This window comes from Schistocerca cancellata, chromosome 11 (genome assembly GCF_023864275.1).
Source record: "Schistocerca cancellata isolate TAMUIC-IGC-003103 chromosome 11, iqSchCanc2.1, whole genome shotgun sequence".
Taxonomy (NCBI): Eukaryota; Metazoa; Arthropoda; class Insecta; order Orthoptera; family Acrididae; genus Schistocerca; species Schistocerca cancellata.
The window spans coordinates 171,537,972-171,565,780 of record NC_064636.1 but is presented as its reverse complement, the minus strand read 5'-3'; the positions used below and the strand labels follow the sequence as shown (position 1 = coordinate 171,565,780).

The 27,809-nt window shown below is 43.7% G+C and overlaps 1 protein-coding gene across 2 annotated transcripts in view; it reads right to left on the bottom strand.

The window, feature by feature from the left end:
- Positions 1-508: 508 nt before the first annotated feature.
- The window catches only part of LOC126108733 (uncharacterized), a 131,424-nt gene continuing 104,123 nt past the window's right edge, over positions 509-27,809 (bottom strand). The window contains exon 6 of one of the 2 annotated variants that reach the window (XM_049914071.1): positions 509-602. In XM_049914071.1, the coding sequence (XP_049770028.1) occupies positions 585-602 (18 nt within the window). In that variant the 3' untranslated portion in view covers positions 509-584. Of the gene's footprint in view, positions 603-1,658; positions 2,175-27,809 lie in introns of those variants that run through there. The other variant, XM_049914069.1, reaches the window with a different exon arrangement.

Below are 27,809 nucleotides of genomic sequence, written 5' to 3'. Positions count from 1 at the left end.
TGTTTGCTGTAAATAGAACAGTATGGGAACCAACTGTCAGTAAAGTTCCATGACCACCTGGTTTCTCAAGATCATGTCGTGTATGAGCGTTACATGTGTCATTACAGGACTTTTTAGAAGGTTTCCAAGTTTCCTTATGTGAAGATTGTTCAGCGTCTTCTGTGAGAGAACGTTCTATCTCGCTATCTAAGAGGATACTGTTCTCGTGATTGCCAGCAGTAAGGACTCGATAATTCTCACTCATTCTCAAATGTTTTTTCAAGCTAAAATTACTGTAAAATACCTCACCACACCATTTACAAACATACATAGGAGGTTTCGTGCCATCAATGTGCATGAACACATGCATTATGAGTCTGTATTTTGAAGGAAAGCTCTGTAGGCAGAAATTACAACTAAATACATTCAATTCCTTTTCCGTCATACTACATTCATATCTGGTGCTAAGCGAGCTATCCTCATCCATAGTTAATTCTTGTGTATGAGTACCACACTCATGTGTTGACTTCTCTCTCCCTCTCTCCAGCTCATTCTTGACCAGTCCATGGTGAACAGTTTCTTCAAACGAAATGCCACAGCTCCCACTAGTACATTGAATCAATCTGAGGAGTGAGGAGGAGAATGTTAAATATTGATATGTACAAACTATAGAAACTATACTTCAGTGTCCAGAAATCCAGGACCATAGGCCACAACTCATAGATATACTTACATACAAAATCAGACATTCAATAAATGTTAGCGATTTAAAATTATAATATTCTACCAGAAGGAAGGAAAGGTGAATCAAAGGCGGTTTAAAGAGAAAATAACCAGAGGTAATTCAATAATAATCAATATGATTCATTGATGATATGATTTGGAATTTTTAGGTAGAATTAAAATAATTAACTTTCAAGTGTTACAATTTTTTTAGTGTTCCTCTTCCATCATTATAGCTCTGCAAGTGCCTTTGATTTCTAAAGAAATTGATACAACCACCAATGATTAATTTATTTCACCAAGTAAAAAATAATTCTTTACTGTTTGATTCCTAGTGAGTCAACAACTAGCGCAATCTGGCTATCTAGTATAACTGCCAATCAGTTGGGTAATGACTGCCATAATTAAAAAAAAATTTAAAAAAGCAATTTGCATACTCATGAATGAGCGTGAAGACACATTTGTGGATCATTCAGTCTGTGTTTTTGGCACTGCTGCTTATGTGAAGCCTTGAGCAAATACAAATACTATTTGGAAAGGTGGAAACGATTGTAAATTTGCCAGTACACTTAGAGCTAGCCATTTTGAAACATATGTACATCTTCCCAACAGCTGGTCATGTGGCATTCGAGTAGAACCTTGAATGAATCAGACCCACATATCAATGGCCACATCACCACCCATCAGACACAGTGCAGGCTAACATACTCTACTGACTGTCAGCGATGGCTACTGGTGCACAAGCTACCCCTATAGTATTCAGGTGCAACCATTTTTCAGGTTCACATCATGTGCATCATGTTGGGAATTGAAGATTGCAAACTTGTGAGGGCATGCATGCTCCAGTGTTTTTCCATGTATTCTGATTGTAACTTGTGACTATTCTACATTGTATTGGATATATATACTTTTGTTTGGCATGGTATACAGTAAATTTAGGATGTTTTTTTAAACTATTACCTGGTATCATACGAATTTTTACTGTATCTGGCATCATTTTTGTCAGATTCTAGACGTTAACAAATGAATCAGTACATACTGTCTTAAATTTTTGGATTGTTTTCATTCAACTAGTTACAACATGTATTTTCATACACATGGAAGTGAAGCAACTGAATATTACACATGGAAGTGAAGCAACTGAATATTAATAACGAACAAGAAAATTAAAAAAATGCAAATAAGGTTCCAAATAAGTACTCCCCTATGCTTCTTAAGATACCAGAAATACAGTTTATAATCATAATTTTTATGCTATGCCAGTCTTTGATAAACAACCGAAAACAAGGAACAGAATTTCTGGAAAACTTTAAGAATAAACAAATTTTGATGTTAATTACCAATTTTTTAAGCAGTCAGAATGTAGATATTATGTAAGTACTGGGTCGTGGTGTCTGTCATACACTTAACCTTTACTCCGCTTTTCAGAAGTTTTCTTGGCAGGTACATCCATTAACTAATCATACATTAATCTGGAAATGTACAAGCACTTTATCAACATATATAGTACAGCCTGGAAAGTGATATTGCTGATAGTTTACAGTACTTCTATCAAAAAGTTTAACACTATGGCAGCTGCCTTTATTTCATTCCTTTATTTCTTTCCTTTCTCCTTCTCTCTATTCTCAAATTGAAGAGCTGTTGCTATGAACAAATACAGTTACTTTCCAATACTGTGTAAAATATTATATCTCATTCCACCTACTAAGAAAGGATTATCTATGTATTTGATTCCAGATTTGAAGACTGCTGTGAATACAAGGAATCCTATAAATGCTTAGAAACATCAATACCATGCATAAAAAATATATCCTTTTAAACGTGTTCTTATATTATCAAAATTTTGTTTCACCATTGTTAAATGTCATCTAAAATATCTTGAGTGGAAAGTATACCCATTTACTTGTTGAACATCGGGATTCCTATCTAATGCTTTACCACTAATTCACAGGCCAGGAATTGACAAGAGCAACAAATGGCTTGGCTCTGAGCACTATGGGACTTAACAGCTGAGGTCATCAGTCCCCTAGAACTTAGAACAACTTAAACCTAACTAACCTAAGGACATCACACACATCCATGCCCGAGGTAGGATTCGAAGCTGTGACAGTAGCGATCACGCAGTTCCAGACCGTAGCACCTAGAACTGCTCGGCCACTTCGGCTGGCCAAGAACAACATCATGCTGTCTTATGTCAGCATTGCAGCATTGGTTGGTGGTTGTACATTTCTCCATTTCAAAGTGTATCCCTGACCATAAAAGCACTCATTACTGTGATACGTCTTTGTTCTCTGTTCCTCTGTGGTCATCGTCATCATTATCATCCAGTTTGTGTTATGAATTGGTATCACCACCAATTTCTATTACATAGCCTTGATGAATATCACTGTCTTCAAGAACTTCATTTATCCTACATATATGTTGACGTAGGTTCACTTACTCTCACAGCTCATGGACAATAGTAAGCCTTTTCAGGCTGTTTTGAATGGTGAGACAGACGTGACACACACTCCAATATCGCGCAATTTAATTACAAGAGACTGACAGAGGTCACAATTATTACACTGTAATATTCAAGAAAACACGAACTGCTGATAAAAACGCCTGGTGAATGATAATCACAGAACTTGTATAATATGTTCCTGACATATCACAGCGCCTTTATTCTGAATTTACTAAAGGTAAAATTGTATGAAATGCACCCTACTCTCATAGCAAGAAGTCGATATTAAGCATACCAAGTGGTTGTAATTAAACTGACAGTGTTTCAAGCACTGCAGTGTGGGTTGTATACATGGCACAATGCTGAAACATCACAGAATGTTCAATAATTGGCGTCCTTGCAGAGTATGCTGAAAAATTGTAGTTACGCTACTGCCACAAGATGGAAATATGGCGCTGTAAGTAGTCAGAATGTGGAGTCGGTCCAGAAAAAGAGGAGAAACAATCAAACAAATGATAACAGAGGTTCTAGTATGTTTGTCAGGATATGGTCAGAAGTTGTGTGTTCAAAGTAGTCAGTGACTCAGCAACATGCTGCATACATAACATCGTATGGTCAACAGCTATGTGCAGCATATACAGTGTAATCAGACTGATATGTCATCATATACTATCCATCAGATCAAGAGTAATCTGAATACATCCCCAATAGATAGTTCAGATATCTCAACATCCACGTCACATGGATTTAGGTCGGGGATCTCTTGAAATTGCCTGGATATAATGTGACTGATACTGAAGGTTCTGCAAAGCATATATTTTACTTGGCAACTAACATGTGGTGTCACCCCATGGTGCAGACACTGCTGTGTCCCTGAAAAGGTGGAATCGTGTTTCATAGCAAAGTCATACAAAGCAGATGTCACTATATACCAAAAAGGCCTGTGAGGTCTCATCATCTCTAAGAAACAGATACTGAGAATTAAGACACTTGTGAAACCACACCACATGGTCGCATAAGCTGAGTGCAGTGTTCCTGTACAACATGTAGTAGAAGAGAAACCTGTATGTGACAGTTCTGTGCATTCACCGCCCCATGTGGCGTAAAATGTGCCTTGTCGTTTGAAAGAATATTTCCCAGCCACACGTCATCGATTTCTATTCACGCCACAAAAACGAAGGGCGAAGTCACAGCATTGTAGACTCTCTTGGGGCTTCGTTTGTAGCACATTCTGAATCTTGTAGAGATATGTCTAAAGTATCCCACAAACTCTTCTGAACTGATTAGCAGGGGTGAGAGCTATTTCCATGACGGAACTCTAGCCATTACTGCAGAATTTGAGTCATCTGCTGCATGGTCAGCCACAGCTAAAAGCAACTTCAACAACTGCCATGGGAGTGGGACACCTTCCTCTCCCTGCTGCATCACGTAATTCAATTGTTTCTCCAAATGTCTTGATCGTTCGTACTCCTTAGCACATATACTGACATGTGACCTCTTCACTGAGGTTTCTTCCAGCGAAATCCCTTCAATGTGGAGCTACCGCTCTGATAAAACAACTTTGCCAGCAGTGCACAGCCTTTTTTCTTCACAGCCACTGCATTTCACGTGGAAGACTTATACCTTCTTAACCAGGTTGTGTATGTGAAGAAGAAAAACAAATTCCCAGATTTTTCAAGATTTCCCAGTCAAAAACACACTTTCTCAGGCGAACAAACTTTTCACTTGGTGAAAGTACACTTTCCATGAAAAGTGATGATGTATTTTCATCAGAGCTGTAAAACTGATCACTCATTTAAATGGTGAAGGATTTATACACTAGTATACAACCTTCTGGCACTTCAGCAAACGCAATCTAGCAAAAAACAACGAGTTTTTGAAAGCTCTTTGATACACAGCATCACGTACACTGCATAATTTCATATTATGAAAGTATAAACAGGAATCCCAACAAATACACCGTGGCAGCTTCCAAAGCACTGAAATCAAGATTTTGATGCGCTTCTGTCTGCCTATCATAGCTTACGTAATGCGATATCTCCAGCCAATGACAGCAGATATTCAGAGCATATGAAATGTGATGTAGTCAGCCAACAACAACATCATTGTTAAGCAGTGCAAACACACAAATAAAAAAAGTTGATGACTTTAATTAATGTACATACAGCATCCTCCCTCCCCCCCCTCCATGAACCATGGTCCTTGCCATTGGTGGGAAGGCTTGCGTGTCTCAGTGATACAGATAGCCGTAATGTAGGTGCAGCCACAATGGACGGGTATCTGTTGAGAGGCCAGACAAACATGTGGTTCCTGAAGAGGGGCAGCAGCCTTTTCAGTAGTTGCATGGGCTATAGTCTGCATGATTGACTGATCTACCCTTGTAACACTAACCAAAATGGCCTTGCTCTGCTGGTACTGTGAACAGCTGAAAGCAAATACAGCTGTAATTTTTTCGAGGGAATACAGCTTTACTGTATGGTTAAATGATGATGGCGTCCTCTTGGGTAAAATATTCCAGAGGTAAAGCAGTCCCCCATGTGGATCTCCAGGCGGGGACTACTCAGGACGACATTGTTATCAGGAGAAAGAAAACTGCCATTCTACGGATTGGAGTGGGGAATGTCAGATCCCTTAATCAGGCAGGTAGGTTAGAAAATTTGAAAAGAGAAACTGATAGGTTAAAGTTACATATAGTGGGAATTAGTGAAGTTCAGTGGCAGGAAGAACAAGACTTCTGGTCAGGTGAATACAGGGCTATAAATACAAAATCAAATAGGGGTAATGCAGGAGTAGGTTTTATAATGAATACAAAAATAGGAATGCGGGTAAGCTACTACTAACAGCATAGTGAATGAATTACTGTGGCCAAGATAGATACGAAGCCCACGCCTACCACAGTAGTAAAAGTTTATATGCCAACTAGCTCCGCAGATGATAAAGAGATTGATGAAATGTATGATGAGATAAAAGAAATTATTCAGACAGTGAAGGGAGACGAAAATTTAATATTCATGGGTGACTGGAACTCGATAGTAGGAAAAGGAGGAGAAGGAAACGTAGTAGGTGAATATGGAATGGGAGTAAGGAATGAAGGAGGAAGCTGCCTGGTAGAATTTTGCACAGAGCATAGCTGAATCACAGCCAACACTTGGTTCAAGAATCATAAAAGAAGGTTGTATACATGGAAGAGGCCTGGAGATACTACGAGGTGCATTCAAGTTGTAAGGCCTCCGATTTTTTTTCTCTGGACTGGAAAGAGAGAGAAACATGCGCATTGTTTTAAAATGAGGCCGCATTAATTGTCAATACATCCCAGAGATGGCAGCACCATATGGCAGATGGAATTTTACCACCAGCGGCGAGAATGAGAACTGTTTTAAATACTTAAATTGGCGACGTTTTCCTTACTTGAACAGCGTGCAATCATTCGTTTTCTGCATTTTCGTGGTGTGAAACCAATTGAAATTAATCGACAGTTGAAGGAGACATGTGGTGATGAAGTTATGGATGTGTCGAAAGTGCGTTCGTGGGTGGAACAGTTTAATGAAGGCAGAACATCATGTGACAACAAACCGAAACAACGTTGGGCTCGCACAAGCTGGTCTGATGACATGATCGAGAAAGTGGAGAGAATTGTTTTGGGGGATCGCCGAATGACTGTTGAACAGAATGCCTCCAGAGTTGGCATTTCTGTAGGTTCTGTGCACACAATCCTGCATGACGACCTGAAAATGCGAAAAGTGTCATCCAGGTGGGTGCCACGAATGCTGACGGACGACCACATGGCTGCCTGTGTGGCATGTTGCCAAGCAATGTTGACACGCAATGACAGCATCAATGGGACTTTCTTTTCGTCGGTTGTGACAATGGATGAGACGTGGACGCCATTTTTCAATCCTGAAACAAAGCGCCAGTCAGCTCAATGGAAGCACACAGATTCACCGCCACCAAAAAAATTTCGGGTACCCGTCAGTGCTGAGAAAATGATGGTGTCCATGTTCTGGGACAGCGAGGGCGTAATCCTTACCCATTACGTTCCAAAAGGCACTACGGTAACAGGTGCATCCTACGAAAATGTTTTGAAGAACAAATTCCTTCCTGCACTGCAACGAAAACGTCCGGGAAGGGCTGCGCGTGTGCTGTTTCACCAAGACAACGCACCCATACATCGAGCTAACGTTACGCAACAGTTTCTTCGTGATAACAACTTTGAAGTGATTCCTCATGCTCCCTACACACCTGACCTGGCTCCTAGTGACTTTTGGCTTTTTCCAACAATGAAAGACACTCTCCGTGGCCGCACATTCACCAGCCGTGCTGCTATTGCCTCAGCAAATTTCCAGTGGTCAATACAGGCTCCTAAAGAAGCCTACGCCGCTGCCATGGAATCATGGCGTCAGCGTTGTGAAAAATGTGTACGTCTGCAGGGCGATTACGTCGAGAAGTAGGGCCAGTTTCATCGATTTCGGGTGAGTAGTTAACTAGAAAAAAATCGGAGGCCTTAGAACTTGAATGCACTTCGTAGGTCTCAGATGGATTATATAATGGTAAGACAGAGATTCAGGAACCCGTTTTAAATTGTAAGACATTTCCAGGGGCAGATGTGGACTCTGACCACAATCTATAGTTTATGAACTGTAGATTAAAACTGAAGAAACTGCAAAAAGGTGGGAACTTGAGGAGATGGGACCTGGATAAACTGAATGAACCAGAGGCTGTAGAGAGCTTCAGGGAGAGCATTAGGAAACGACAGACAAGAATGGGGGGAAAGAAAAACAGTAGAAGCAGAATGTGTAGCTTTGAGAGATGAAATAGTGAAGGTAGCAGAGGATCAAGTAGGTAAAAAGACGAGGGCAAAAAGAAATCCTTGGGTAACAGAAGAAATATTTAATTTAATTAATGAAAGGAGAAGATATAAAAATGCAGTAACTGAAGCAGACAAAATGGATTACAAACGTCTCAAAAATAAGATCGACAGGAAGTGCAAAATGGCTAAGCAGGGATGGCTAGAGGACAAATGTAAGGGTGTAGAGGCACATATCACTAGGGGTAAGATAGATACTGCCTACAGGAAAATTAAAGAGAATTTTGGAGAAAAGAGAACCACTTGCATGAATATCAAGAGCTCAGATGGAAACCCAGTTCTAAGCAAAGAAGAGAAGGCAAAAAGGTGGAAGGAGTATATAGAGGGTCTATACAGGGACGATGTTCTTGAGGACAATATTATAGAAATGGAAGAGAATGTAGATGAAGATGAAATAGGAGATATGATACTGCGTGATGAGTTTGATAGAGAACTGAAAGACGTAAGTCGAAACAAGGCCCAGGGAGTAGACAACATTCCATAAGAACTACTGACAGCCTTGGGAGAGCCAGCCTTAACAAAACTTTACCATCCAGTGAGCAAGATGTATCAGGCAGGCGAAATACCCTCAGACTTCAAGAAGAATATAATAATTCCAATCCCAAAGAAAGCAGATGTTGACAGATGTGAAAATTACCGAACTATCAGTTTAACACGCCACGGCTGCAAAATACTATCGCAAATTCTTTACAGACGAATGGAAAAACTGGAAGAAGCCGAACTTGGGGAAGATCAATTTGGATTCCACAGATATGTTGGAACATGTGAGAGGCAATACTGACCCTACGATTTATCTTAGAAGAGAGATTAAGGAAAGGTAAACCTACGTTTCTAGCATTTGTAGACTTAGAGAAATCTTTTCACAATGTTGACTGGAATACTCTCTTATAAATTCTGAAGGTGGCAGGGGTAAAATACAGGGAGAGAAAGGCTATTTACAGTTTGTAAAGAAACCAGATGGCAGCTACAAAAGTCGAGGAGCATGAAAGGGAAGCAGTGGTTGGGAAGGGAGTAAGACACAGTTGTAGCCTATCCCTGATGTTATTCAATGTGTATATTGAGCAAGCAGTAAAGGAAACAAAAGAAAAATTCGGAGGAGGAATTAAAATCCATGGAGCAGAAATAAAAACTTTGAGGTTCTCCGACGACATTGTAATTCTGTCAGAGATAGCAAAGGACCTGGAAGAGCAGCTGAATGGAATGGACAGTGTCTTGAAAGGAGGATATAAGATGAACATCAACAAAAACAAAACGAGGATAATCGAGTGATGCTGCGAGTATTAGATTAGGAAATGAGACACTTAAAGTAGTAAATGAGTTTTGCTATTTGGGGAGCAAAATAAATGATGATGGTCGAAGTAGAGAGGATATAAAATGTAGACTGGCAATGGCAAGGAAAGGGTTTCGGAAGAAGAGAAATTTGTTAACATCGAGTATAGACTGAGGTGTCAGGAAGTCATTTCTGGAAGTATTTGTATGGAGCGTAGCCATGTATGGAAGTGAAACGTGGATGATAAATAGTTTAGACAAGAAGAGAATAGAAGCTTTCGAAATGTGGTGCTACAGAAGAATGCTGAAGATTAGATGGGTACAGCACACAACTAATGAGGAGGTATTGAATAGAATTGGAGAGATGTTTGTGGCGCAACATGACTAGAAGAAGGGATCGGTTGGTAGGGCATATTCTGAGGAATGAAGGGATCACCAATTTAGTATTGGAGGGCAGTGTGGAGGGTAAAAATCGTAGAGAGAGACAAAGAGATGGATACACTGAACAGGGGGAGATGAAAAAGCTTGCACAAGATAGAGTAGCATGGAGAGCTGCATCAAACCAGTCTCTGGACTGAAGACAACAACAACAACAACAACAACAACAACAACAACAACAACAACACACAGCATAAGCACAAGGAAAACTTTCACATATAATACTGACTGTAAAAATTGTTTTGCTGTTTCTCTCTGAGGGTATGGTTAAGCTTATATTGCAGCAGATGAATACTTCTGACAAATAAGATTGTAAATTTCACTACTGTGAACCAGACACTTTGTGGGTTACAAGGCTGAATATATGTTCTATCGAGCACTTCGACTTTTTCCATAGTAATGCCAGTTACACATGAAATCGCTGAAGATCTCACTTCGCACGTTTTTTGAAAGATAGCGAAACTTTTTGCTGGAATTTTTGCTTAGTTTGTAATCTATGAAGCAACTTAAATAAAAGGGACAGACTAATCTTGAAACAGTGTCTTTTTTAGCATGTGTTACCTTTTATGACACATCAGATGGAAATGTGATAGTCAAATTCAACATAATTCAGAAAATCTTTTAATTTGATTAAATGTTGGTTGGCTAACTGTCATACTGTAAATGCTATTTAGGAAATGATCAAAGACTTCAGTCGCAGCATAATTCACCTCTTTTTGTGCCAAAGTCAGATTTAGCCCAGAGTAGTGAAGGTCATCCATTCCTCTGGTGTTGTAACAATGCTCTTTGCTATTACTTGTGAACTGGAATCCATTATTAATAATCAATTCCATAAATGAAGATAAAAATTGTGGAGGTACTGTGAATACCCCTAGTTCCTTAACCAAACATCGACAAGGTAATCTTGGGTGGACTCTAGCTACAATTCTCATCACACTCTTTTGTGCAATGAACATTTTTTCTCTTAATGATGAATTAACCCAAAATATGAAGCCATATTAAAACAGAGAATATGGCATAGTAGATTAATTTACTGATATGTTTATCACCAAAATTTGCAATAACCCAAAGAGTGTAAGAAGCTGAACTCAAATGTTTCATCAGATCATCAATGAGTTTCTTCAAATTCAATTTCTCATCAATACACACACCCAGAAATTTTGAAGATTCTGCCTTAGCAACAATCTTTTGTTCAACATCTATACTTACCAATGGTGTTATGCCATTTACTGTACAGGACTTTATACACTGTGTTTTCTCAAAATTTATTGAGTCCATTTGCAGAGACCCATGGTTTCCTGAAAGACGTCATTCATTCATAATTTCCTCAGATAATTCTTGTTTGTTCAGTGCAATTAGTATACTCACATCATCAGCAAAAAGAACTACTTTGTATCTTCAAGAATTTAGAGTGGCAACTCATTAGTATATTTTAAGATTAATAAGGGAACAAGACTGAACCCTGTTGGACACCGTTCTTCATACCTCTACAATTAGAAGACTGCTGACTTTTACAGACTACTGGACTGTTAATTTCATCCTTCTGCATTCCCCTGTTAAATATGAATTAACTCATTCGTGCACTGTCCTACTCGCATTACAAAACTGGAGTGCATATATAAGAATTTCATGATTCACACAGTCAAAAGCCTTTGAGAGATCACAAGAAATCCAAATATGTGACATTCAGTTATTCACAGCATTTTATGCCTTAACAGTGAAAGCATATGCAGCAAATTCTGTTGAAAACCGTTTCTGAAAATCAAACTGTCTTTTGTTAATACTGAATTTTTAAATATGTGAAACTACTCTTGAATAACTACTTCCTAAGAATTTTGCAAAATGCTGTCAGACACAATGCACACACCTATGGAGTTTTTAATAACTTTTCTTAATAGAATGCAACAGTTTTTGTAATGTTTGAGTCTTTCTGTATCATCACTCCTTCGAACTATAAGATAAACTGAAGAGCTAAAGAAAATGTAACACCTGCTTAAGATCGTCTAGCACCCCCACAAGCACACAGAAGTGCTGCAAAATGATATGGCAGGGCCTCAACTAACGTCTCAAGTAGTGCTGGAAGAACTGACACCATGAATTCTGCAGCATTGTCCATAAATCCATAAGAGTATGAGTGGGTGGAGATCCATTCTCAGCAGCACATTGCAAGGCATCCCAGATGTGATCAATAATGTTCATGTCTGGGGAGTTTGGTGGTCAGCAAAAGTGTTTAAACTCAGAAGAGTGTCCCTGGAGCCACTCTGTAGCAAATTTGGACTTGTGGGGTGTCATATTATCTTGCTGAAATTGCTCAAGTCTGTCAAAATGCACAATGGACATGAAGGGATGCATGTGATCAGACAGGATGCTTATGTACATGTCACCAGTCAGACTCATACCTAGACATATCAGGGGTTCCATATGACTAACTGCAGATCATCCGCCAGCTTGAGCAGTTGCTTGCTAACATGCAGGATCCATGGATTCATGGGACTGTCTCCATACTCGAACATGTCCATGCACTAAATACAATTTGAAACGAGACTCATCTGACCAGGCAACATGTTTACAGTCATCAACAAGCCAATGTCAGTGTTGATGGGTCCAGGCGAGGTGTAAAGCTTTGTGTCATGCAGTCATCAAGGGTACATAAATGGGTCTTCATCTCCCAAAGCCCATATCGATGATGCTTCATTGAATAGTTCACACACTAAGACTTGTTGATGGCCCAGCACTGAAATCTGCAGCAATTTGTGGAAGGGTTGCACTTCTGTCATGTTGAACAAATCTCTTCAGTTGTTGTTGGTCCCATTCTTCCAAGATATTTTCCTGGCCACAGCAATGTTGGAGATTTGATGATTTACCCAATTCCTATATTCATGATACACTCGTGAAATGGACACACAGGCAAATCCCCACTTCATCGCGACCTCAGAGATGCTGTCACATCGTTCGTGCACCAACTATAGCACTACATTCAAACCCACTTAAATCTTGATAACCTGCCACTGTAACAGCAGTAACCAATCTACCAACTTTGCTAGACACTTGCTGTCCTATATAGGAGTTGCCAACTGCAGTGCATTCTTCTTCCTGTTTACATATCTCTGTACTTAAATATGCAAGCATATACCATTTCTATGCTTCATCAGTGTTCATTCCACTTTTCTGTTTCAATGCATTTTTATCCCTTTAGTAAGCTACAGTATGCTAGATGCTTTCTAACAATTATGTTTCTCTGTTTTCTTAGGGAAATTGTTTTCAAATATATTCACAATGGTATCATGAAATAGGTTCAATTTTAAATTAGCATCAAGTTCATCGTACACCTCATCCCACTCTGTCACAAGGTTTCCCTAAAATTAGCTATTGTTAAATTGTTAATTCAATGCGTTTTGGAGTACTGTTTTGCATAACTGTGTGGAGCTATGTCATATACTGTAATTAGCTGTGCATCATAATCGGAACGGCCATTCTTAACTGGAAAAGCTTTTATTTGATTAAATTTATCTTGTGTCTATAAGAAAGCTGTCTATCTGTGTGCTGCTTTCCTGTACTACCTGAGTAGGAAAATAAGTAATTGATGTCCAGTTGAAAGAACCATGTAATACTTCAAGGTCATCCTTTCTACCCTACTCTTTCAGAAAATCTCCATTGAAATCCCCATAAATAATACTCTGCTTCCCACTGTGTAATAGATAGCACAACAAAGAATCCATATTTTTCAGAAGTAACTGAAAATTTCCCAATGCAGACCTATACACTGCTACAACTGCAAAAGTGCCATTATTTAGTTTGAGCTCACTGGCACATGCTTTTATATCTTGCTCCACACAATGTCTTTTAGTTTCTAAATTTTTCACACCATGATAAAATTTAGCATACACTCCTGGAAATGGAAAAAAGAACACATTGACACCGGTGTGTCAGACCCACCATACTTGCTCCGGACACTGCGAGAGGGCTGTACAAGCAATGATCACATGCACGGCACAACGGACACACCAGGAACCGCGGTGTTGGCCGTCGAATGGCGCTAGCTGCGCAGCATTTGTGCACCGCCGACGTCAGTGTCAGCCAGTTTGCCGTGGCATACAGAGCTCCATCGCAGTCTTTAACACTGGTAGCATGCTGCGACAGCGTGGACGTGAACCGTATGTGCAGTTGACGGACTTTGAGCGAGGGCGTATAGTGGGCATGCGGGAGGCCGGGTGGACGTACCGCCGAATTGCTCAACATGTGGGGCGTGAGGTCTCCACAGTACATCGATGTTGTCGCCAGTGGTCGGCGGAAGGTGCACGTGCCCGTCGACCTGGGACCGGACCGCAGCAATGCACGGATGCACGCCAAGACCGTAGGATCCTACGCAGTGCCGTAGGGGACCGCACTGCCACTTCCCAGCAAATTAGGGACACTGTTGCTCCTGGGGTATCGGCGAGGACCATTCGCAACCGTCTCCATGAAGCTGGGCTATGGTCCCGCACACCGTTAGGCCGTCTTCCGCTCACGCCCCAACATCGTGCAGCCCGCCTCCAGTGGTGTCGAGACAGGCGTGAATGGAGGGACGAATGGAGACGTGTCGTCTTCAGCGATGAGAGTCGCTTCTGCCTTCGTGCCAATGATGGTCGTATACGTGTTTGGCGCCGTGCAGGTGAGCGCCACAATCAGGACTGCATACGACCGAGGCACACAGGGCCAACACCCGGCATCATGGTGTGCTACACTGGCCGTACACCACTGGTGATCGTCGAGGGGACACTGAATAGTGCACGGTACATCCAAACCGTCATCGAACCCATCGTTCTACCATTCCTAGACCGGCAAGGGAACTTGCTGTTCCAACAGGACAATGCACGTCCGCATGTATCCCGTGCCACCCAACGTGCTCTAGAAGGTGTAAGTCAACTACCCTGGCCAGCAAGATCTCCGGATCTGTCCCCCATTGAGCATGTTTGGGACTGGATGAAGCGTCGTCTCGCGCGGTCTGCACGTCCAGCACGAACGCTGGTCCAATTGAGGTGCCAGGTGGAAATGGCATGGCAAGCCGTTCCACAGGACTACATCCAGCATCTCTACGATCGTCTCCATGGGAGAATAGCAGCCTGCATTGCTGCGAAAGGTGGATATACACTGTACTAGTGCCGACATTGTGCATGCTCTGTTGCCTGTGTCTATGTGCCTGTGGTTCTGTCAGTGTGATCATGTGATGTATCTGACCCCAGGAATGTGTCAATAAAGTTTCCCCTTCCTGGGACAATGAATTCACGGTGTTCTTATTTCAATTTCCAGGAGTGTATATGGCAACTCCTCCTCCCTCCACAATGTCTCTACTTACATGTGCTGAAAGCTTATATCCAACTACATTTTCCTTTTCCACATCTTTGACAATATGATGTTCACACAGGCATAGCACATGTATCTCACCTTCAATTTTTGAGTATTCTAAACAAACAAGAAGCTCATTTACTTTGTTTTTTTTAAATCCCTGATATTCTGATGCCATATACTAACATTATTTTTCACTGTACTTTTAAGAGAATTTTGTGATACACTAACATTTTTCACTGTGGTTTTATGAGATTCTTGTGATATCTTAACAACTCTAAGAGGTATTCCCATGAGCTTCTGTGACCCTCTAAAGATTTTGCTATCACCCCATCCCATTAACCTTCCCTCTTCTACTCAGATGCAGGCCATGCCTTGTGAAGTCCCACCTACTAATAGTATCAACATGAACCAAAACCATAGCTGACAAAGTTGCCACCCAAACCAGCTGATCTAACCAAATATTGACCCTCCTTACGAAGCTGTTCAATTGGGGCAAACCTAACCGCGTGATATGCACTAAGCTCACATTCCTATGGTTCAGATACCACTTTTACCAGGTCACAGTCAACACTGTAGCCCTGATTCTTGTCAATATTGTTTCCTGCTCCACCCATTACACATCATCATCCTGCTTTGTAAAAACCTTACACAAAAATCCTATATCTAAGACACACACTGGGCTTGCAAAAGCTTGTAACCTGTGACATGTACCAGGAAAAAAGATTGCTTGCTTTCATAAAATTTGTGCTTCTCTACATCAGGGAGCAACAAGTGTTCAGCTTTCACACCCTTGGCCTCCCCTCCATTTTTTCTTTTTTGGGTACCCATGAGAAGCCTTTGGCCTACTCTGGCTTGGACTGTGGCTCTAAGATCGCACTTTAGGCACAGTGTCATGTCTACCACAGGTGTCTTCAGAGTAGCATCATAAGAAGCAAAGACTACCATACACAGACACTCATCATTGGAAAGATCATGTGGTAATACTGTGCTTAATTCATGCAGCTGTTGGCATGGCTTTGCAGCTTTTTTTTATACAATCACTTACGCGCACTGGATGGAAGCATGTGTTTGCGAAGAGAGCAGCGATTTTCACTGGTTATTATTGCCATTTCTGTGTCAGATTTAAGATTACTGGGTTCCAAAACACAATGACAGCAAAGGGTAAACAAATTTCATCACCACATCAAAAACAATGCTTTTGGCATTGTTTTTAAGGTGGTGTGAAATCTTATAGGCATTACAGACTTCAAAAGCAAAGGCCCCTGGTGTTTGACAACGAATTTTACCACGAATATTTGCCCAAGCAGCAAAGAAAACCTTTTTTCAAGAAACCAAGTTTCAAGCTTCATGGAAAAATGTTAGTGGTAGAAGAACTTATCGATTTGGACGATTTTCAGGAAGACTTTTTTATTGTCCTATACTGGAATTATACGACCATGGAAAGTATCGTACAAGGCAAAAGATAGAAGATGTTATGAATTATAAGATTGCTTTCAGGGGGCCACCAATCGAGAGGAGGAATTCAGAAACCTATGGGATACACATACAGAAAACGCAATGATGAAAGCTGCAGTCTGATGGAGAATCTGATATTGTAGTATCACGTGATACTTCTCTAAGAAAAATACACGGCATCAGAAAAGGACATCATTGTTGCCCTACCATTTATTTTGGTAAGGCATAATAGAAATTAGGCCATAAACCACATCTTTCAGGATTCAAAGAGCAATGGTGGGTCGAAAGTATTGATTGACAAAGGAAATGCACTTACTCTCTGTCATGCAAGATGCTCTGCATATGGCTTTATCAAAAGTTATTATTTACATCCTGTAAATCCAATGATTATCATGGAGAAATCAACAGTTATTTATTTAAACACTTGTTTTTACCTCTATTGGTTTTTCAAAGAGAGTTGTGTGATCATCATGGAAACGCCTTTTATCATTCAAGCATAATGGAAAAATTTCCTAGTTCTAGAAAAGAGCGAAATTCCACAGTAGCTGGAAGAGAAAAACAACTCAATTGAATGCTGCTATAGCAAAGTGGAGATATTAGATAAAGTCAGGTGCCAGTGGCACCTTTATAATCGATACAAAGAAACTGACATCTTAGCAGCAGAAATGGACCACGAGGTTGTGAGACTGCCCCTGACTACTTTCATCACAACCTCAAACAAAACATGTACACCCTAGTGAAAGGAAATGCCGTTTCCGTAAGTTGCACACTCAGAATGAACAATGTTCAGAATTTACCTGAGGAATCAACTGGGTTAGGTGTGTAAAGTTTATCGATGTGGGGCAAGACAGCCATTAGGCATACACTGCCTGTGCTTGTATCTTTCTTGGTGTTACTTCCTGGGAGCACAAGATCTTCATTTTCTGCTTCAGATTAAGAATAACTGCTTTGGTATTCACATAACCAAAACTGAAATACCTTAAAATTAAACAAACGAGCAGTTATAATGTGTTTACCTGTATTATATCTTCTAAAACACACAAGAATACATTACTAGGGAGAGGTTGTTGTTTCACAATTTCTTACCATTTCCTTGATTTAAGGCTTTGGAGCTGTAATAAGTAGTTTGAAGTAGATCATTATCCGATTCTGATGGTGGTATCCTTACCGTAACATGTTATCTGCCAGTTTTGGATATTGCAGTTTTCAAACGAGTACCATTTAATGCCTTGAGCATCATGTGCTGGACATCATTGTCTGATTGTATAGTTTGCTGTGATCGGCTTGACAGGTGGGCCAAAGGCTTCCAACTTGTGGCAACTAAGCTGTGCAGTAAGCATATGGTTTGGGAAAGTGTGCAGAAGAGGTAAATGGGGTACCATTTACACTTATCCCTCTAGCCATCATTTTCGCTGCTCCAAGTACTGTTAGTCTACTTTTAATAAAAGAACACTAAGATTTTTTCTGACATTTAGTTTCTGCAACATTATACCTGGATGAGGTCGTTTCCAGGGGTGATGGGATTTATGTGACTTCTATGAATACTCTGTCTGAACAGGCCTTGGAAGGCCCAAAGGTACTGACCAACTGCCATGTCACCGTCAGCCAACAGGAGTAATTGGATGCAGATATGGTGGGGCATCTACTTGGTACACCATTCTCTCAGCTGTAACCAATTTTCACGCCCAGAGCTGCACTTCTCCATCACATTGCTCAACTGGCCTAATAAGGTATGAGTGCACACCACTTGCCAACACTGCTTGGCAGACCCAGATGGTCACCTGTCAAACTGCTAGCCAAGGCCATCAGCACAACTTCATTGGTCTGACAAACTGGTGTTACACTGTGGAATGGCTGTTTGCAGATTCCTGAAAATGCAGAATCCACATTCCACATGTGGCAATTATGTACATAACAGGTTTGTAACAGACGTATTAATTATCACTACTTGACAACCAAACGATATATCTAGATTTTCGTGGCCCTCTTTTCCCATTGTCTGGGTGCTGCCTTCATGTTTATGCCTTATATAGCATCTTGTATGAGCTATCATGGTTTTAATAAACCATGCTCGTTGCTTCTCATTCTGGTATATAGTTTGGTGAACAACTGATAAAATGTATGGAATGTACTTCACTATACAAAGGTTTTCTAGACCGGAAGTAGCATAATGTTCTCTGCAGATTATCAACATTTGAAGTGACACCAAGCTGTATGCAAGACTCCTGCTGTATATCAATACTTTTAATTCCACTACAAGCCAAGTGCACCAACAGTGAGGACTGCCTACATAACGGAAGGTGAGGGGAGATGGAGGTGGGCAGTGAGGGGAGGTGGGCAGTGAGGGGAGGTGGGCAGTGAGGGAAGTGAGGTAAGGCGGGAAGTGAGGTAAGGCGGGAAGTGAGGTAAGGCGGGAAGTGAGGTAAGGCGGGAAGTGAGGTAAGGCAGGAAGTGAGGTAAGGGTATTGTGATAGTGGGAAATCAGGCAAAGAGGAAAGTGAGGAAGGCCAGAGGGAGGGAGCAATGCCAGATATACAGGAGGAAGAGAGGGAGGTCAAAGGTAGGGAGGGGAGGGATGCCACAGGAAGAAAGGGGGGAGGGAGGGGAAGTTAGGCCAAAGTGAGGCCTGAGGTAAGGGTGGTGGGGGGGGAGAGAAAGAGAGGGAGGGAGAGAGAGAGAGAGAGAGAGAGAGAGAGAGGGAGGGAGGGAGGGAGGGAGGGAGGGAGAGAGGGAGAGAGGGAGAGAGGGAGAGAGGGAGAGAGGGAGAGAGGGAGAGAGGGAGAGAGAGAGAGAGAGAGAGAGAGACAGAGACAGAGACAGAGAGAGAGGGGGGGAGGGAGGGAGGGAGGGAGGGAGGGAGGGAGGGAGGGAGGGAGGGAGGGAGGGAGGGAGGGAAGCCACAGGCAAGAGAAAGAGAGGGAGGCCACAGGCAAGAGGAACAGAGGAAGGGAAGGAGGGAGGACGGGAGGGAGAACAGAAAGAGGAAAGGGTGAATGGGGTTAAGGGAGAAATAGGGTGGGGAATGAAAGTAAAGGGGGAAGTGGAGATAAAATGTAAAAGTGGGGCAAAGCAGGAAAAAGTGGAGCAAAGGGGTGATGAGTGGGGCAAAGGGGGGATAATTGGGGCAAAATGGGGAAAAGGAGGGAAGGGGGGAAAAGGCGGAAATGGGGGAAAAGGCGGAAATGGGGAAAAGGGGGGCAAATGGGGGAAAAGGGGGACAAAGGGGGGGAAAGAGGCAAATGGGGGGAAAGGGGGCAAACGGGGGGAAAGGGGGGGCAAATGGGGGGAAAAGTGCGGCAAATGGGGGAAAAGGGAGGCAAATGGGGGAAAGGGGGGGCAAATGGGGGGAAAGGGGGGGCAAAAGGGGGGCAAAAGGGCGGCAAAGGGGGGCAAAGGGCGGCAAAGGGGGGCAAAGGGGGGAAGCGGCAAACGGGGGGCAAAGGGGGGAAGCGGCAAACGGGGGGAAAAGGGCGGCAAACGGGGGGAAAAGGGCGGCAAACGGGGGGAAAAGGGCGGCAAACGGGGGGAAAAGGGCGGCAAACGGGGGGAAAAGGGCGGCAAACGGGGGGAAAAGGGCGGCAAACGGGGGGAAAAGGGCGGCAAACGGGGGGAAAAGGGCGGCAAACGGGGGGAAAAGGGCGGCAAACGGGGGGAAAAGGGCGGCAAACGGGGGGAAAAGGGCGGCAAACGGGGGGAAAAGGGCGGCAAACGGGGGGAAAAGGGCGGCAAACGGGGGGAAAAGGGCGGCAAACGGGGGGAAAAGGGCGGCAAACGGGGGGAAAAGGGCGGCAAACGGGGGGAAAAGGGCGGCAAACGGGGGGAAAAGGGCGGCAAACGGGGGGAAAAGGGCGGCAAACGGGGGGAAAAGGGCGGCAAACGGGGGGAAAAGGGCGGCAAACGGGGGGGAAAAGGGCGGCAAACGGGGGGAAAAGGGCGGCAAACGGGGGGAAAAGGGCGGCAAACGGGGGGAAAAGGGCGGCAAACGGGGGGAAAAGGGCGGCAAACGGGGGAGAAAGGGCGGCAAACGGGGGAGAAAGGGCGGCAAACGGGGGAAAAAGGGCGGCAAACGGGGGGAAAAGGGCGGCAAACGGGGGAAAAGGGGGGGAAAAGCGGCAAAAGGGGGGGCAAAAGGGGGGCAAAAGGGGGGCAAAAGGGGGGCAAAAGGGGGCAAAAGGGGGGCAAAAGGGGGGCAAAAGGGGGCAAAAGGGGGGCAAAAGGGGGGACAAACGGGGGGGACAAACGGGGTGCAAAGGGGGACAAACGGGGTGCAAAGGGGGACAAACGGGGTGCAAAGGGGGACAAACGGCGTGCAAAGGGGGACAAACGGCGTGCAAAGGGCGACAAACGGGGGCCAAAGGGCGACAAACGGGGGCCAAAGGGCGACAAACGGGGGCCAAAGGGCGACAAACGGGGGCCAAAGGGCGACAAACGGGGGCCAAAGGGCGACAAACGGGGGCCAAAGGGCGACAAACGGGGGCCAAAGGGCGACAAACGGGGGCCAAAGGGCGACAAACGGGGGGCCAAAGGGCGACAAACGGGGGCCAAAGGGCGACAAACGGGGGCCAAAGGGCGACAAACGGGGGCCAAAGGGCGACAAACGGGGGCCAAAGGGCGACAAACGGGGGCCAAAGGGCGACAAACGGGGGCCAAAGGGCGACAAACGGGGGCCAAAGGGCGACAAACGGGGGCCAAAGGGCGACAAACGGGGGCCAAAGGGCGACAAACGGGGGTCAAAGGGCGACAAACGGGGGTCAAAGGGCGACAAACGGGGGCCAAAGGGCGACAAACGGGGGGCCAAAGGGCGACAAACGGGGGCCAAAGGGCGACAAACGGGGGCCAAAGGGCGACAAACGGGGGCCAAAGGGCGACAAACGGGGGCCAAAGGGCGACAAACGGGGGCCAAAGGGCGACAAACGGGGGCCAAAGGGCGACAAACGGGGGCCAAAGGGCGACAAACGGGGGCCAAAGGGCGACAAACGGGGGCCAAAGGGCGACAAACGGGGGCCAAAGGGCGACAAACGGGGCCAAAGGGCGACAAACGGGGGCCAAAGGGCGACAAACGGGGGCCAAAGGGCGACAAACGGGGGCCAAAGGGCGACAAACGGGGGCCAAAGGGCGACAAACGGGGGCCAAAGGGCGATCCACGGGGGCCAAAGGGCGACAAACGGGGGGCAAAGGGCGACAAACGGGGGGCAAAGGGCGACAAACGGGGGGCAAAGGGCGACAAACAGGGGGCAAAGGGGGTCATCAAACGGGGGGGCAAAGGGGGACAAACGGGGGTCAAGAGGGGCAAAGGGGGGGCAACAGGGGCAAAGGGGGGAGATGGGGCAAAGGAGGCAAACTAGGCAAAAGGGGCAAACTGGGCAAAGGGGGCAAACTGGGCAAAGGGGGCAAACTGGGCAAAGGGGGCAAAGGGGGCAAACTGGGCAAAGGGGGCAAACTGGGCAAAGGGGGCAAACTGGGCAAAGGGGGCAAACTGGGCAAAGGGGGCAAACTGGGCAAAGGGGGCAAACTGGGCAAAGGGGGCAAACTGGGCAAAGGGGGCAAACTGGGCAAAGGGGGCAAACTGGGCAAACTGGGCAAAGGGGGCAAACTGGGCAAAGGGGGCAAACTGGGCAAAGGGGGCAAACTGGACAAAGGGGGCAAACTGGACAAAGGGGGCAAACTGGACAAAGGGGGCAAACTGGACAAAGGGGGCAAACTGGACAAAGGGGGCAAACTGGACAAAGGGGGCAAACTGGACAAAGGGGGCAAACTGGACAAAGGGGGCAAACTGGACAAAGGGGGCAAACTGGACAAAGGGGGCAAAGGGGGCAAACTGGGCAAAGGGGGCAAACTGGGCAAAGGGGGCAAACTGGGCAAAGGGGGCAAACTGGGCAATGGAGGAAATGGGGCAATGGAGGCAATGGGACAATGGAGAAAATGGGGCGAAAGGGGTAAATGGGACGAAAGGGGTAAATGGGGCGAAAGGGGTAAATGGGGCGAAAGGGGTAAATGGGGCGAAAGGGGTAAATGGAGCGAAATGGGTACATGGGGCGAAAGGGGTAAATGGAGCGAAATGGGTACATGGGGCGAAACGGGTACATGGGGCGAAACGGGTACATGGGGCGAAACGGGTACATGGGGCGAAACGGGTACATGGGGCGAAACGGGTACATGGGGCGAACGGGGTACATGGGGCGAACGGGGTACATGGGGCGAAAGGGGTAAATGGTGCGAAAGGGGTAAATGGTGCGAAATGGGTAAATGAGGGAAAGGGGAGAAAGGGTGGAAAGGGGAGAATGGGTGGAAAGGGGAGAATGGGTGGAAAGGGGAGAATGGGTGGAAAGGGGAGAATGGGTGGAAAGGGGAGAATGGGTGGGAAGGGGAGAATGGGTGGAAAGGGGAGAATGGGTGGAAAGGGGAGAATGGGTGGAAAGGGGAGAATGGGTGGAAAGGGGAGAAAGGGCGGGAAGGGGAGAAAGGGTGGGAAGAGGGGAAATGGTGAAAAACGTGGAACTGGGAGCAGGGAGGGCAGGGGGGATTGGGAAAGGGGGACAGGAGGAAAAGGGGGGGCAAAAGGGGTAGGGGGACAGGAGGGAAAGGGGGGACAAAAGGGGGGACAGGAAGGAAAGGGGGGACAGGAGGGAAAGGCAGGACAGCGGAGATGGGGAGAAGGGAGTACAGGGGAAAGGGGGGATGAAAAGAATTATGCTCCTGCCCCCTATTTGCACTACTACTAATTTTGCATAGACCACCTCCCATTGCAAACAGCCTTCGTCTTGGTATTTGTAGGAGCAAGATTTGGCTCCTGTTTGCATGTATGTTATATTTCACTCATATGAGCATCTGGATGCAGGCATGAGCACCACCACCCTGTGGCCTGTTCTCCAGCAATTTGCATGAAACACACCTCACCCTATGCACCTTACACCTCTGCACCCACGAGGTCATGGTGCTACAACTAACATGCATGGTGTGTTGTGTGTGTTGGAATTGTTTAAGATGTCTGCCCATGCAAGATATGTTCTAGTAGTGGTCTGCCTATAACTGTAATTATGATTTGTTGCTATTATATCAGCAATATGTTGTAGGTTTTTTTTAAATATCTATGCACAGCATTCTCTTACAACATTTGCATTCTGATGAAGGCATCTAATGAAAATACTTAGAAACAAAAAAAAAAAAAAATCTGCTATTCTTACATTTTACTGCTAAGTGTTCAATTTTCTATGTTGAATTTAGTTCTTGTCCCCAGCACGATGTAATGGGTGCACTGAGGTTGAAGATATTGAGGCAACTTGCTGCTGTTGGTGTGGTATTCTAGAAAATTTAATGAGAATATTGTTGGAAATGATGTAAACAGCAATTCGCTCTGAGACAATAGTCAGCTACAGCACCTGAAGGTCCTAATCCAATGTGCAACAAGTATGTAAGACGATGACTATGGTGATAATTATATTAATAATAATCGCCTACATCTGCATTTCACAATTACGGGCCTGGCAGAGGCTCACTGAAGTACCTCCACTCTACTTCTCAACTGTTCCACTCTCGAACTGCATCCAGGGAAAACCAACACTAAACATCTTACTGAGCAAGTTCTGTTTTCTCATATTTTATTGCAATGATCATTTCTCCTTATGTAGATGGGTGCCAACAATATATTTACACATTCTGACAACACAACTTGTGATTGAAATTTCATGTGAAAGACTTGCCACAGCAAAGACTGCCTTTGTTTGAATGACCACCACTGCAATTTGTGTATTTTAACACATTCTCCCTTATTTCACTATAATACAAAATGATCTGCCCTTCTTTGAACTTTTTCTATGTCCCACACCGCACTGCAATACTTCAGAAGAGTGATGACAAGCATAGTGTAAACAGTCTCTTCAGTTGACATGTTACATTTCCTAAGTGTTCTGCCAATAAATTGTAGTGTTTGCTTTGCTTTCCCCAGTGTATTATCTATGTGACTGTTACAATTTAAGTTATTCATAACTGTTATCCCTATGTATTTAGTTGAATTTACGGCTTTTATATTTAGTGGATTCGCTTTAAACTCCTGGATGACTTCACACTTTGACTATTTAGTCAATTGCCATTTTATGCACCATACAGATATCTTGTCTATCACTTTGCAATTACTTTTGATCATCTGATGGCATTACAAGGACGTAAATAACAGCCTCATCTGCAAACAATTTAAGAAAGCTGCTACATTGTCTCCTAAATCGTTTATGTAGATCAGGAACAACATAGGGTCTGTAACACGTCCTTGGGAATGCCAGGTATGAATTCTGTTTTGCTCGATGACCTACTCAGTTATTATAAACTGTGACATTTCCATCACGAAATTACGAATCAATTCACACAACCTGGAGGATACTCCACGGGCACACAATTTAATTAGAAGTTGCTTCTGAAGAAGTGTCAAAATCCTTTTGACAAATGTAAGGATGTGGTATCAATTTAGTATCAACTGCCCACAGCACAAATTACTTCATAAAATAGCTACTCCTGTTTCACAAAAATCATGTTTTCTGAACCCATGTCGGCTATTTACCAATAAATCGTTTTCTTAGAGGTAATACATAGTGTTCACCCACATCATATGTTCCAAAATCCCGCTACAAATTGGCGTTAGTGGTAGGAGTCTATATTTCCGCGGATTACTTGTTTTTCCTTTCTTGGGTGCTGGTGTTATCTGTGCAAGTTTCCAGTCTTTGCGAATGGATTTTTCTACAGTTGAGCAGTTGTATATGACTGCTAAGTATGGCACTATTGTATCAGCATACTCTAAAAGGAACCAGACTGGTATACAATCTAGATCTGAGGGTTTGCTTTTCTTAAGTGTCTTCAGCTGCTTCGCTACACTGAAGGTATCCACATCTAATTTACTCATTAAAGCAGTTCTTTTTGATTACAATTCTGGAATATTTACCCTGTCTTTTTGTGAAGGAATTTAGGAAAACCGTCTTCAGTAACTCTGCTTTAGTAGAACTGTCATCAATAACACCACCATTGTTATCATGCAGTGAAGGTATGACTGCACATTGTCACTGGTATACTTAACATACAATTAGAATTTCTGGTTTTGTGCCAGATTTCAAGACAGTTTCGTTTTGAAAGCTGTTAAAAGCCTCTCTCACTCAAGTTTGCGTTAAATTTGGAGCATCTGTAAAACATTGCCAATTCTGTGGATTACGCATTCTTTTAAGTTCGGTATGCCTTTTTCAGCAATAGTCTTGTGACCTGTTCTGTGTACCTTGCAGGACCAGTACCACCTCTTATTAATTTATTTGATACATGTCTTTTAGTTACAAACGATATTATTTCCTTGAATTTAAACCACATCTGGCCTAAGCTTACAAAGTCAGATCTGAAGGATTGGAGATTGTCTCTTGCAATGGCATCAAGCGAATTTTTATCTGTTTTGTTAAGTACATGTATCTTGCTTTTTATCTTTTCTTTTTCTTTTTTTTTTATGAGTTGGATGTTTCAGCATTTGCTCTTGCTACAGCAACCTTGTAGTCAATATTCCCTGTATCTGTCATCAAATTCCCTGTATCTGTCATCAAGTTCCCTGTTTGGTCAGGAATATTAAGAGGTCAGGCTACGTTGGGTTGGGTTGTTAGGGGAGAAGACCAAACAACAAGTTCATCGGTCTCATCGAATTAGGGAAGGAAGTTGGCTGTGCCCTATCAAAGGATCCATCCTGGCTTTTGCTTGGAGCGATTTAGGGAAATCACAGAAACCTAAATCAGGCTATGTTTTCGCCACCATTTACACATTGAGTGGGCTCCTGAACAAGTTGTTCAGAATAACTTTCCGAGACGCCACATTTTTGGATGACATTTTATGCTACCACCAACATTCTGGAAACATCCCCCGGGCTGTGGCTAAGCCATGTCTCTGTAATATCCTTTCTTTCAGGAGTGATAGTTCTGCAAGGTTCACAGGAGAGCTTCAATAAAGTTTGGAACGTAGGAGACGAGGTACTGGCAGAAGTAAAGCTGTAAGGACGGGGTGTGAGTCGTGCTTGGGTAGCTCAGTTGGTAGGGCACTTGCCCGCGAAAGACAAAGGTCCCGAGTTCGAGTCTTGGTCCGGCACAGAGTTTAATCTGCCAGGAAGTTTCAGATCAGTGCACACTCTGCTGCAGAGTGAAATTCTCATTCTGGAAATATTCATGTATTTTCACTTTGAGGGTAGATTGTAGTCACCACCAACTGTAATTGTATAGTGGGGTACCTATTTAAAATGACAATCAAGTTTCCTTTCAACTCACAGAAACTATCTACAACTTCACTTCAAGGCAAATTACTACTAACAGCAATGAACACTGTATTCCCTCCTCTCCTAAGGGTTGCCATTATGCACCTGACATTGGAGCTCCCAACTATGAGGTATATCACCCTCTGTGAGTGCCCACATCTTGCAGGTCGAGAGGCTTCCTCCGGAACAGGGCAAGCAACTTCATCTGGCTCATGTTATTCGTCAGCCACAGAAAGCACCTGAAATCTGTTCCTCAGACGAACTGCAGAGGTTCTCTCGTTGGCTCCTCGGAAAGTTTTTCACTGCCAGCCACACTGGAATGACTTCCCACTCAACCACAGGTGAGAGGTCAACCTCATTATGGGCAGTACTTGACGTGGCCACAGCAGTGGACTGATCGGGGACCATGTGGGTCATGCTAGATGTCATGTGACTGAAACCAACACTGCCTGGAGCTGTGAGCCAAGAGTCAACAACTTGGCTCACATCTGAACACAGAATTACTGTTTCTATCCATACTAAAGCTGGCACTATAAATACGCAGACACACATGATATATAGCAGTTGAATCTAGGGAATGCTGACAAAATTTAAAATAAATTGCTTCTCATGAAAACGTGTCAGCTCACAGCACTCTGATACACTGCTGCTGCCCTACCACTTGACTGGGCGACTGGGTAACTATTACAAGTGATTCTTGAAAAACAAAACAAATGGGTAACATAATGCAAACAGCACTTCTATGCACTACACAGTTAATCACGTGTAGAACTGTGCCTGTTAAATACAAAAGTGTGCACAAAATATGGGAGTTGAAGCTAAATAATAATAATAATAATAATAATAATAATAATAATAATAATAATAATTGTAGTAGTAGTAGTAGTAGTAGTAGTAGTAGTCAGAAAAATACATTCAGAGCAATTGATAGATAGTTCACTCACTTGGGAGAGAAACTTCAAATGTCATGTAATGGCAAGTCATGTATCAATAGTCCCTGCAGCTGTTGTTGATAACAGAGTGAAAAAAAAGCAGATGAGCTTAATTAA